This window comes from Taudactylus pleione, unplaced genomic scaffold, assembly GCF_031769625.1.
Source record: "Taudactylus pleione unplaced genomic scaffold, aTauple2 ptg000041l, whole genome shotgun sequence".
NCBI classification, from domain to species: domain Eukaryota; kingdom Metazoa; phylum Chordata; class Amphibia; order Anura; family Myobatrachidae; genus Taudactylus; species Taudactylus pleione.
Window position 1 is genome coordinate 53681449 of NW_028284443.1, and position 14134 is coordinate 53695582.

At 38.7% G+C, this 14134-nt stretch overlaps 1 protein-coding gene across 2 annotated transcripts in view; it reads left to right on the forward strand.

The window, feature by feature from the left end:
• SLC9A7 (solute carrier family 9 member A7) overlaps positions 1-14134 on the forward strand; it is a 136470-nt gene that overhangs the window by 66068 nt on the left and 56268 nt on the right. For both annotated transcript variants that reach the window (XM_088458795.1, XM_088458800.1), the window contains exons 4-8: positions 1967-2043; positions 5290-5402; positions 7877-7982; positions 9330-9471; positions 12264-12369. In XM_088458795.1, the coding sequence (XP_088314921.1) occupies positions 1967-2043; positions 5290-5402; positions 7877-7982; positions 9330-9471; positions 12264-12369 (544 nt within the window). The remainder of the gene's footprint in view (positions 1-1966; positions 2044-5289; positions 5403-7876; positions 7983-9329; positions 9472-12263; positions 12370-14134) is intronic.

Consider the following 14134-nt stretch of genomic DNA (forward strand, 5'->3'; position numbering starts at 1 on the left):
GGATTATGGCCCCAACAGTGCTCACTGGAACATTCAGAAGTTTAGAAATCCTTCTATAACCAATGCCATCAGTATGTTTAGCAAAAATAAGGTTGTGAAGGTCTTGAGCGAGCTCTTTGCTTTTACCCATCATGAGATGACACCTAATGAAACAGCTTTTTACAGGTGGTCAGTTGGGACTGAACCAGCTTATATTCATTTGCGCTGACAAGGAGCAGGATTGCTTTCTAATTACTGATAGATTTTAGCTGGTTACTTGGCCTTCCATGCCTTTTTGCACCTCCCTTTCTTCATGTGTTCAATACTTTCTCCCTGTGTCATTTCACATGATTACACATAACTTAATTTATGGATATCTATGGTTTGATTTCTTTGCATATGTGGATTGCATGTGTTGCTGCTGACATTTGGTGAAAATGTCATTACAATAGCCCCATTACAGATATAGTTACTGAGAAAAATGTTGATGCGTTAAATACTTATTTTAACCGCTATATATATATATATATATATATATATATATATATATATATATATATATATATATATATATATATATATATATTTTATGGTCCAAGGTAGAATCGGCACTCAATATATAACTGGTCAGTGTGCTAGGGTGCCTTCTGTAAGAAATCCGATAGTCTAGCAAAAAGAGTGCCGCTGTCTTTTTGCTAGAGTATATATATATATAACAGTTGGATTTCCTGGAAGGAAGGATGCACTCACTGCTTGAGACAGCGTTTACAGTTTATTCATCTTCGGACATCCTTGGGTTTTCATGCCGTGATTTCAGTGAAGTTCAGATATTGTTACATCAGTTTTCCAGTATTCTTCATTTATGACTTTGCTGAACTGACGTCTTGAGAAAGGACCAGAATGGTACTGAAACGTCGACCATGATCACAGATTTTTATCTGTTCCACTGAGATGTCCTAAGATGAATAAACTCTAAACGTTGTTTTAAGCAGTGAGTGCATCCTTCCTTCCAGGAAATCCAACTCTATTTTGGGACCCACATGTCCTTGGAAGCACCCTGATGTTGTCACGTCTAAGTTGAGAGTGCAGGACTGTTTTGCGATATTATAATATAATATATATTCTCTCTCTCATTTATTTATATATATATCTATGAATCTGAGTATGCACTATTGATGATATGATCTGAATAATAAGAATCACAAACTCCCTAGGAAATCATGCTACTGAGAGAACTTGTTTTAATCAACATTGTAGTACCGTGTAACGTAAGAAAAAGAGCACAGTATTCATAATTGTTTTAATTTGTACATTTTAAACATAGATTGAAGAAATGTATCCTTAAAATTGTATGCTATCTTGTGTGCTGTAGTAGTAACATAAGTATTATTCAGTATAATTGTATTAATATTCTGTTTTAGTAGCCATACCATGTTGTAAAGTGACACTTTTTCATGCTCTAGGGAAGTTGTAAAGACACACAGGGGGGTATTTATCAAAGCTGGCAGAGAGAGAAAATTGTAAAAAATTAATTACCAACCAATCGGCTCCTATTATTTTTTAAACACAGCCTGCAAAATGTTAATTGGAAGCGGATTGGTTAGTACTTTATCTGTCTCTCTTTCATCTCTCTTCCAGCTTTGATAAATGCCCCCATCATTGTTTAACTAAAATACACACTGTCTATCTAGGCAGCTTTCTATGTCACAGGTTACAGGCTCTTACATCCTCAGCTGCCTAGCCAGATTTCTAGGGCCCAGGTATGCATTGTGTCCTGAATAATGAAGATAGTAACATCTTATATTGTATTCTTTAGATTTATTTTCCATTTGTAATATTATAACAGTAAACAAATTCACAATCTATTGTTGAAAAGTGATTTTGTTTTATTACAGCAATGTTTGATCTGTAACAGAGCCATATGATTTACAATGGTCTTATATTTAATATAAAACAACTTCATTTGTTTCCTATTTTGTTGTGACAGAGACACTTCTTCAGAAATATTGGATCCATTCTTGCCTATGCTTTCTTTGGTACTGCAGTCTCCTGCTTCATCGTTGGGTGAGTCATTAGTGTCATGTAGCAGTGGCAGAAGCATAGGTATACACTGCATGACTGCTAATGGAAAGTCTGACTCTACATCTTTTTATTTCTGTGCAAACAGCAATAGATGCTATATTTATCCATCTGTGTGATTTGGCTTTCTTTGGAAAGAATGGTACCTGTTTGCATAGGATAAAACCAAATGGGATATTTCTGTGTTTTCAGAATGCACATATTGTATACTATATACTTGGAAAGAATATATGTATTATAATTCTAAACATTAATTACCAGAGATTTGTGATCAACTACATTGTAGATAGGTACCTCTTCCTGATGCAAGGATAGGTACCTCTTCCTGATGCAGGATGACCATCTGTGAGATACATTAGTAGTACTGAACAATAAAGCTGTAATATTTTTTAAAATATATATTTTTGTATATAATTAAAAGCAGACCTAGCTCTCACTTTTTTTTTTAGTTATAGATGGAATCCCCCTACTTAGTAGAATTATGTGGGTCCCCTATTTAGGAGTCCCACTGTTCTGAAAAAAGTCACTATTCCAGCACCAATAATTGAGAGTTCCCCAGCACAAGCACCTTTAGGGGTATATTTACTAAAGTGCGGGTTTTTAGAAGTGGAGTTGTTGCCCATAGCAACTATTAAGATTCTACATATCCTTTATCTAGCACCTCCTAGAATATAATAGCTAGAATCTGACTGGTTATTATGGGCAACAACACCACTTCTAAAAACCTGCACTTTAGTAAATATACTCCCAGGAGTAGTTTGCTAGCATAAGTGTCATTAAAGGGGATTGGATGAACCATAAGAAATGTCAAGTCAGCTTTACCTAAGCATTTAGTTGACTTTTGTTTTTTTTTAATGGAGAAATGTCCATTACAGCGCTGCAGACGGGAATTAAGCCACAACTGCGCAAATAATAGACATGCAGACCCTGTGGCCCTATAGACATAAGGAGTCTTTTCATATGAAAATTAAACAATATATGTGGTGTGATTTAACATAATTTGAATGCCTTAACCATATTAAAGGGACCTTTTCATGAAAAAAAGTTTTTTTAAAGCATCTGGTGGAATTTTTGCAAATTGTATCCAGAGCAATAGGTTTCCTATGGAGGTTTCATGATGAAACATGATTGGTGGTATATTTTCCAACACAGAATTATAATGTCCATTATTAGGCTTGGATTTTACACAAACAGGTGTACTAAGCCAGAGGTTCCCCAACAGTTCGGGTATTAAGGTGCCCATCCACTAGACTATTAAGTTGAACGATAACGATCGTTCAATCGTTTGCAAATCGCTTGCAAAAGTGTCTAAAACGACCAGTGATGCGCGTGCCCGCTGGTCATTTAGACGTCTATCATCTTGCAAACATGCTGAACAACCTGACGATAATGTCAGGTTCAACATGTTTCCAGATGATTGATGAGCCTGCACTGAATGACTACTCGCTCAGTGCAGGCACATCACAGACTGACAAACGAATGCACGATTACAGTGTCGTAATCGTGCAGTTGTTTTCAGATCTTTAAGTGGATGGGCACCTTTAGAGAGATCCATGGTGGAGCGCAGGTGGTTAAATCAAATTGACTGAGGTACTAATTAAATCACCTGTGCTCAACCATGGATATCTCTAAAACCTGAACTGTTGGGGAGCCTTGAGGACCGCGTTTGGGAACTTCTGTTCTAAGCCTTGAAAAGTGATTAAAGTGGAGATTGAAAAAGTACCAACCATTCAGCTCCTAACTGCCATTTTTCAAACACAACCTGTAAACTGACAGAAGCTGATTGGTTGGTACTTTATCACACTCCACTGTATCACTTTTCAAGGCTTCGTAAATCTGTTTTTGGAAAAAGATTGTAATTATGCAGCAAAATACTGGATGCTCTAAAGATGTAGAATGACCAGTGTTGGTCTTTTAATGTAGATGAAATTCATTACTGAGAGCTAATGGATGAGATCTTATGGGCACTTGGAAGTGCATGCGTGGTTCAGAGTGACATTGTGGGAAGCACTTTCATGCATATAATTGGTATTCGTCTAGTCTATTAGATTGATGTCTTACAAAAAGCACAAATGCAGCATCACTTATAACTGAGTTATGAGTTATTTAATAGCTAGAAGATTCAAACAGGAAAATAACTGCAAAGTCTGGTTACCTGTAAGACACAGAGCCTGAGTTTTCAAAAGATTGTTCATTGTTTTTGCATCTAGCACTGTACCAAGGTCTAATATATGATGAGTGACAGTGGTTCTTCTACTAATGTGTAGAAGACCTACACTACACTTTGTATGATGCATATTAAAGCTGGAGAAGTGGTAATTATGCCCTCTTCATGGACAGACCACACTCACTCTAAAATCAAGCATTTGGAAACCCCCCTCTAGAAATCCTGTGTATGCCACTGACCTAGTAATTTGATAAAGTGTTAGACCTACAGAATCCTATAAAATGAAATGTAATTGTTAATGAATCGAGCATGGAACTACAGCTCTATATCCTCGCGTTTACTGGCTAATACGAGATAGTAATAGGAAAATGTGATCCGTTAAACAAAAGTTATGTGTAAATTTTGCAATAAAACAAAGTGAAGAATAATTCCAGCAGCACTTTACACACAGACTATGATTTTACATATTATTTTCTCTGTCTCATTCATTAAAATGTAAAAAAATCAACAACCTGCCTTTTGGTCACAGCAATAATGTCTTCCTTATTAGGACTATTCTCCATTTCAAAGAATAGCATAGGAGTGTGTCACTAGTTACATCAGCCGCCATTGCTAAAATAACAGGCAGACTGTAGAATTCCTGGTAATGCAGCCTAGTGCCAGGGGGCTGTGAATTGGAGCTGAGCTGAATGTGCAGACCCTTCCCATGTGTTTCACAAGGATGTCCTGGGAGAAATCATGCAGACGCTGCTTTGTTCTTCTGTTCTGTTAACAAACTTTAAAGATAATGTAATTTTAGCGCATGGTCTGATACTGTGTTTTCAGGTAACAGTCTACTGTTCCCCTTGTTACTCTTCCAGCACCTTGCATACCAAGCCACATAACTAGGTCACACATTGTCCGGAGCCATACACACTACATACATACTACATCCCTGTCTGTTGAGAGCTTTGGCCATATCATTAACACCTGTGTACTGTGTGTTTGTGTCTTGTGATGCAACGATATTCTGCTTACAGCTATTTGTGGAGAAGAATGAGCCCATTCTATGTGTTTTGTTACAGAAATCTCATGTATGGAGTGGTGAAATTAATGAATCTCGTTGGTCAGCTAAATGGCAAATTTTACTATACAGACTGTCTCCTTTTTGGAGCCATCATCTCTGCCACGGATCCAGGTACTTAATGTAGTTTATTAGTCACTGCTTGTATTGCTGACTAATATAACATAATGCAGGGCATTGTGGCTGAGATGTAACAGAAGTGTTATGAGGTCTTTGAGGCAGACCTATCGTAGTAAGGCCGCAGCATCTCAGTCACTATCCTCAGACTTGGTCTACTACTAGTCATCATCAGTACTACGTCTAAAGTATCACGTCTAACTCTGCATTGTGGCTGAACAAGCCTTCACTGAACTTGTTACAGCCCAGATACGCTCTCTAGTCATCTGTGTGTATGTGCTCAAAATTGCCTATTACTCTGCCTCACCCATACCTGTGTATGCTTTACTCCTTAGCATGCGTAGTGCAGAAGCACGCAACATATGCTCCACCAACCGGTTCACGGTCAGCTCTGCACCAGCCCGTTATGTATATTTAGCCTTTGAGCTTGTCTGGTCATTCTCCTGTTTTCTGGTTCTGTGTTGTGTAGATTTAAAAAGAATACTCTGAGCCAAAAAAGTGTCTTTCTGATTTTTAATGTAACCTAGTCATATTTGCAGTGAACATTTAGTTTAGTGCATGTAGTTTTATGCTTCATCTGACCATTGACACTGACTTCAGTGTAGTGATGTAGTCATTTTCAAGTTATTGAGTGTTATTTAGGAACATTGCCTTAAGGATGCAATCTGTAATGAAACCTTAGACAATTAAAGAAAATGTCTCATTAGTTGCTAAGTTGCAGAAGAAGGATACAGCTAATTGCCGATTGGCTGTCATTCTTTCAGGGCAAACTTACACCTTTTAGTACCCCTTATTGCGGTGGTTCCCAAACTGGGTGCCACAGGGCACTTGCAAGGGAGCCACAGGTTGGTGTTCCAGGACCAAATCAAATTATTTATGGTCATTGTGATAGCAAAACAAGTGCTGGTGGCTGCCAATCGTACAATATGCGGACAGACACAAGTGCAACGTTGTCCACCACCACGGGATGGGTACGGGATGCTGGCATTTGGGATACCGATGGTCAGAATCCTGACGCCGGCATCCCGACAGGGTAAGGATATCGACACCTGCCGGTTGGTATCCTAACCCTCCTCCTCTCCCTACTCTAACCCTCCTCCTCTACCTACCCTAACCCTCCTCCTCTCCCTACCCTAACCCTCCTCCTCTCCCTACCCTAACCCTCCTCCTCTCCCTACCCTAACCCTCCTCCTCTCCCTACCCTAACCCTCCTCCTCTCCCTACCCTAACCCTCCTCCTCTCCCTACTTCCTCTCCCTACCCTAACCCTCCTCCTCTCCCTACCCTAACCCTCCTCCTCTCCCTACCTCCTCTCCCTACCCTAACCCTCCTCCTCTCCCTACCCTAACCCTCCTCCTCTCCCTACCCTAACCCTCCCTCCACAGTGCCTAAAGATGACAGGTAAGCACAATATACTTAATTTAAAAAAAATCAGAATTTATCAGTAAAAAACGTTTGGCCTAAGGTGCTGTGAAAAAAATGTTAATACTATAGAGCACTGTCATTCAAGTCAGTTTGGGAACCAGTGCCTCATTGCATGATTAATACCTCCGTGTATGAATCAAACACTAACTACTCTCAGGGCGCAATGCATGACTCATCGCATTGGGGATGTGATGCATCCCGCCACTCTTCACATGCATAGCGCTGTTAATTACACCAGTATGTATGAACAAAATCACAAAGGACCGATCTCTCGGTAAATGCTGTCCTTTGCGAATGAGGGACTTTTGGGACTATGACCCAGAAGTCTCTCTGGTGTCATTCTGCTTATGTGCAAAATGACACGCGACGTTGAGAGTGCTGGGTGGGATCCGATTGGATCCCTTTCACATCACTCGCTGAATAGAAGCCAATAAGCTTCTATGGGGTAACACCGTCTGAAAATGGCATTACCCACCGCATCCTAGCGGCTTGGTGCATATGAGAAATGCGGTCAAACCCCCAAAAACAACATTTTTGGGGTTTGAACGCATTTCTCACATTGCTGCATCCCACCCATATACATTTGGTTTCAGTACTATATTCTCTATAATTAGCTGAATCTCACTCATTATACATAACTGGTGTAGCACACAATCCTATTTAAAGAAGTTGAGCCATGCTATTCATTGTGCAGATTGACTTTCTTGTTCTGAAGCAGCCTTCCAAGCTAAAAAGATAGATCCAGCAGTAACATACTGTAAGGTTATTGATTCTGAGTATGCAGATTTACAGAGTCTCTATTTATTTGAGCCTTGCACAGCAGGTGATTATTAGTGAAGACGCTGCTACCTGTTATGTGACCACCAATAGTAACATCAGTGACCTGCATTCCAACAGTACCATAAACATTTACATTTTGTCTTTTTATCTAAACTATGTTAAAAAAAAAAATGCTTATCTTTGTTTGAAATAAGGGTCCCTCTTGATATTAATAGTTTGTTTTACTAACTGCAAGCTAATTGTTCATTTTCTTGTTCTTTTTCAAAGTGACAGTCCTGGCAATATTCAATGACCTGCGAGCAGATGTGGACCTGTATGCTCTCTTGTTTGGGGAAAGCGTCCTCAATGATGCTGTAGCCATTGTTCTGTCTTCGTAAGTACTCTGCTCTCCTGCAATGAAATTTGATGAAACATAATTGCTGCGTGACCCATATTAGAACAGAATGATACTAAATGAGCTGCTTTCTATGTGTGTGATGGAGCAAACATAACAAAAATATCAGTTACCTGTCAAATATTGTAGCACATTTGTTCAGCCCTTTTAATAGCACATGTCTACGTTTTGTCACGTTCTATACCTGGGATAGCAGGTGCCTGTCTTCTAGAATGCCTCCTCATATTGGTTTAGCCCTTTAATTTAATCTGTACCGCGTTGGCAAATATCTGAGGTTTTAGGGTTTTGCCTAATGGAGCACATTGTGGGATGTGCATGCATGATTCATAAATACACAATCTCGAGACTGGTGTATGAATGTAAGTGACAAGCTAGCAGTGATGAATTGTCATCTGCTCCCTTATACAAGGTGGCAAAGTAGCTGGTGTCCCTGCCAGATTAGTGTGCCTTTTATTTAGCTACTCTTTCTGGTTTTACCTCCAGGTTAGGCATCTGGCTGACTACCATTATGTGTTTAACCATTTTTACTTCTGATTAGGGGGAAGATTATCAAATCTTGGAGAGTGATAAAGTACCATCCAATCAGCTTCTAACTGTCATTTTAAAGACTATGCTAGACAGTAGAAGCTGATTTGATGGCACTTTATCTCTCTCCTAAGGGCTAATTGTAATACGGGAATACTTGTATGTATTCCCGCAGCGGCGCCATTTAGCTCACAGTCTTTATTTAACTCCAAGCCACCTAACCATTGGGATCTTCTTTCCCAATAAGACATGGGAACACCTGAGTACCAGTAAGCTTGCTGAGCTTTAGGAAAAAGGGGGTCCTAGGCTAAGGGTAGTCTAGACTCAGTCACTTGTGTTTGGGTTTAGGCCCTCAACCTAATTCACTTTGAGGGCTGTATTGGGCATCCCTGTAACCTTTATAGGGCAGCACATTATTATTAAAGTTAGTAGTAAGTTAATTAAATAAATGTAATCAATAACATATCAGCAGGCCCTTTAAACAAGTGTTACAACCTATTACAAACAAATATGACCACAAATGGAAAGTAGCTGGGGACTGTAAGTAAAGGGCCACTTGTTGCTCATCACTGGTATAAGGGAAATATAGTAGGTATATTATACATTCTCTGCAGTACATATGTGCAAGCTGTTAAAAAATTTGCAGTGCTCCTTACACAACGAGCCCATTACTAACATGGTGAAACCGTTAAGAATTGTGGGTTATTGTGCGACAATGGCACCAGCAGACATGTTGTCTATTGACTTCTTCAATTTTGTCACTTGTGATACTGTAGTTTCCATTTGTACATTCCTTCCTAGGTCTATAGTCGCTTATCAACCAACAGGAGAGAACACTCACACGTTTGATGCTGCTGCCTTTTTCAAGTCTGTTGGAGTTTTCGTTGGGATATTCAGTGGTTCGTTTGCGATGGGTGTTTGTACAGGTGTTTCAACAGCTCTTATATCCTTTTTGTTGGTTTCTCACCATTACAATTGTTTAGGAAGGCAGTACCTGACACTTGAGCCTATTTATCTATTCACACACAAGATTACGCAATTTATTTATCAAATGATTTCTAGCCTTAGAACATGCAGAAATAGTTGGTTCCACATGTGTCAGACAGAAATAATTATCTGGGTTTGTAATGCAAGAGATATTCAGTAACACTCACAGCAGCTGTCTGTAAGGTTCTCTATGGGGACAGTGATATGTTGTACTTTAACCAATTACAAAAAGATGAAGACCTTCTGTTGGGCTGAAGCTCCTTCCTTCCTTCTTTGCAGGCTTGTAAGTATGCGCCTGTACTGGAAGTTATCACTGTACTGATTAACTCTGGTCCAGAGCACCATTTTATCATATGAAGTGTCCCTACAAGAGTCTCTTGGCAAATTCCACCTGACTACATCTCTAATCATCACATATCGCATCAATAAAAGATGATTTTTCTCAGGATAAATATACATCATAAATATGCCCCTAATTGAGCATTGGGTGACTTATACACACAACGTATACAGTAGATGTTTTTCTAACAGTACACATACTATAGCAGTACGTTATACTCTATTAACTGAAACTCACACCAACGTTTCTTTTAATGTAAAGAACTGTCTTTATATGTATAATTTACATATTTCCGGAGTGGGCATGCATCTTTCCCCATACTCTATTCTTTGTGACTAAATCCTGCTTTTTATACTTTAGCTGTGTATTACCTGTTACAATGTAATATTTTTTTTATTTAAATAGTCATTTACATTTACTGATGAGACAAATTTTTACACAGTGACATTCTGCAAGTATATACATTGTTTGGGGCTGTGTCATAGAGCATATTACACCGTGACGGGATACAGTCAGGAAGCTGACAGTCGAAATGCTGACCGCAGGCTTCCCGACTGTCAAATCCCGACACGGTGTGTTAGGGTTAGGAGGGGGGGGGAGTAGGGTTAGTAAATACTTACCTTTTTAGCTGTCGGGATCTTCACTGCTGCCGGTCTTCCAGCGTCGGGATTTGAACCGATGCCGTGACCCCTCACAGGGGAATAAAGGCAGTGCCAAGCTTTAATTGCAATGACCTGTCCTAGGAAGCAGCATGTCCTATGTTGATCACGGATCTTAGAATGCACTTTCTACGATGAGCTCCTGCTACATCAGGTTCACTGTAGGAAGTTCATTCAAAAATGGAGAATGACTGACTACTGCACCAGTCTTTATATTAATACTTATACATTACATGAAACAACCCTATATGATCATATTGTCTGTCATATGTGTGTGCACAATATCTTAATAGTTATATTATGCTGGTGGTGCTGCCTACTGACAACTAATTAGAACACTCATGTAGGAATTGACTGCTTAATTCCCAATGTTAATAATACAATTTGAAATAAATCCATATACTCTTTCATAAGAAAGGATGAATTAAAGGGAATAAAATAAAAACTATTTACAAACAGTGCAACTCTTAAGGTGTACTCAGTGCTCTCATGTGTTTGATTTCTAGTAAAGAGAGGTGATCGGATCTAATAAGTCAGTACAAATTTTTTTGAGATCACCCACCTCTGAAGATATTTTATAGTAATAGTAAATATTCACTTGATTAAGTGTCCACTAGGAAGTCTTAATGGTGTTGTCCATAAACACACTTTATATCTTGAGGAGCATGTGGGAATATCTGTTTATTATGTTCATCGGATAAGCTATTTATATTGTGAAACACTATCAGAGCGGGAGGGTTTGTCTTGGACATCAATATAATTTTTGTTCATTTGTTTGTGGACTAATTAGAGGAAAATAAACTAGGACGGGTTAACCCATAGTGATTAGTGGGATACGTTTTAGGATCTGATAAGATTATTAGTTATATTGTGAAGAGATGTTGAAGTAGGAGGGTTTTGTCTTGGACCTCAACATAAATTTTAAGTCCATATGCTAGTGGACTAATTATTAAATGAAGACTGACTAACCCATAGTGATGAGTTGGATATCTGTTTCCCACAGTAACTCATTCTATTTACTAGGATCTATGCTCCAGAAGGTAAAATAGGATGCATATGAATATTGAACTCCTAATTTAAGGAGATCTGTGCACAAAGTAATTCTATTTATAATATATGGTGCACGTTGATATCTGATCTGTCTTATACCTACCAATAAGTGTGAATCATATTTATCTAGTGGACACAATATATGATGTCATTTTTTTAATATGTACCAGAATGTAGTGCTATAGAATATATACCATAACAATTGTGGAGTATACCTGGATATACACTATAGGCAAATTTGATAATAATATTTAGAAGAAACACACAGTGGGACTTTTTTGTTTTAATCTCACTCTTTATTTGTATTGTCTTCACAATATTTGTTTTTCTATGTGAGGTTTTTTTAAATATTTCCCTGTCTGTGTTTATATGTTGTGTAAAAAATAAAAGTTCTATTTTAATGAAAATTAGAGCATCACAAGAAAGACAACTCCTGTCTGCCCTTTGAATATCACTGTAGGAAGTGATAAGTAAATATTGTAGCACCCAATTAATAATAAGATTTAACGGTTCTGCAGACTTCTGAACCTTCCAGCTACAAATAAAACTTGTCTCCTAAAATGTCCAAACCATAAAACCTCTTTAGATTTTAGTTAGTGTCTGTTTTTGCTTTCCACAATTGCTTTTTATTTTCTTGAGAAAATCTATACATTTTATAACCAGATCATAAAAGTGTTTTTTCCCTAACTGTCCGGTAACGTAACCAAGTTTACCAAGCTGCACTGCTTCCCTTTGTTGGAGACGGCCTTGTTCTTTCTACTGTCTTGGAGCACTTTCCTCCTGGCTGAAGCATGCAGCTTCACAGGTAAGTGTATGTATATCCGTGTCTTTATCCTCTGCATCATGCTTCTCATGCCTGTCCTCGCTAACCGTGCATACTGTACTTTGTGGATAAGTACACGTCAGGTGGTGATACAGAAGGTATTCCACCTGTTCTCCAAGAAGGAGATGAAAGTTATACAGATGTGTCCTCATACATCTAGCCTCAAGATGCCTGGCGTGAGGGAGCCGAAAGTTCCCGTGTGACTCTGCTAGTGTCGGGCGTCTTTTTTGCGAAAATGCGTCTTAGTTGCCATGCGATGTGATTAAGATGCACCAGGACTGCGCTGATTAATTTAATGTGACACTTGTATATCTGTGTGCGACTGAGGGGTCTATTTACTAAGCCTTGGATGGAGATCTATTTACTAAGCAGTGTTAGGAGACAGAGTGAAAAGTGATAAGGTGCCAGCCAATCAGCTCACAACTGCCATCTCACAGGCTGTGTTTGAAAAATGACAGTTGGGAGCTGATTTCCTGGCACCTTATCACTTTTCACTCTGTCTCCTAACACTGCTTAGTAAATAGACCCCAAAGTACCAGCAAATCAGCTCCTAACTGCCATGTCACAGGTTGTGTTTGAAAAATGGCAGTTAGGAGCTGGTTGGCTGGTACTTTCTTTGTTCACTGTATCTCCATCCAAGGCTTAGTAAATAGACCCCTGAGTCTGATATATAAACTTAAATATAGTTAATGTATTTTACGTGCCACTGTTACAATTTTAAATTTAAGTTTAAAAATAAATGAAGCTTAAATCAGAACTATGTGAGAGGTACCTGCACATAATCATGAAAGTTTTTATATCAGCTTAAATTCTGTTTTGCAAGGTCAACACCTCTTGACTGGGAGTTATAATACATGAGCTACCTCCTAAAATTGTGTATGTTCTCTAACTATCGCTTCGTGCAGAAGTGTAACACTGATGTATCACATCGTTTAATGCTGGGCAGTAAGATTTACATTGAACAGCAATCCATTGATCAGTTTTACTTTACTATGATTCTATAGCTAACATGGGTTGCTGTTTAATATATATATGTGTGTGTGTGTGTGTGTATGTATATGTATATTTAAGGTAGAAATTAAATGAATATAATTGTAAATGGTAGCTTAACAATCGTACGGTTAATAATCCCAACCCCTAGAGCCAATCTTACCCACACAGTGCTTGTAATGCTGCCTCCTCTTAGAAACACTAAGGGCTCTATTTATTAACATTATTTTTATTAAAATAAAGTGAAAAAGGGTGTTTTCACACCCTTTTCACATTATTTTAGTTTCACCTATAGTTATTACAGGGCAATTGGAGTAGAATTAGTAAAATTCTACTCCAACCCCTAAGTATCACTTATTTTTAGTAAAGCAGATCGCATTTCCCATAATTGTAATGGGAAATGTGATCCGACCAGAGTTACTAAAAAATAAATTGTAAAAAAATATTGGGGAAAGCCCTGTGATAATAACGCCACCTCTATCCAGGGTCTCTAACGGGGAGAGCAGAGGCGGGAGCCGGCACCAGTAATCACCTATGTGGTCTAAACAGACCGCAAGCTGATTGCTGTAAAAAAAGAAAAAAAAATTGAAACATTTTTTTTTTTTACTTACCTGAATCCAGGGACCAGTGATCGGGCCTCCGGTGATGGCTCCTCTCCGGTCAGCTGGTCTCCCACAGTGCACTGCGGCCCGGTCATCAGGTGATTGGGCCCCAGTGCAGTATGGGAGATCACCTGATCGGGAAGCCCGGAGAAGAT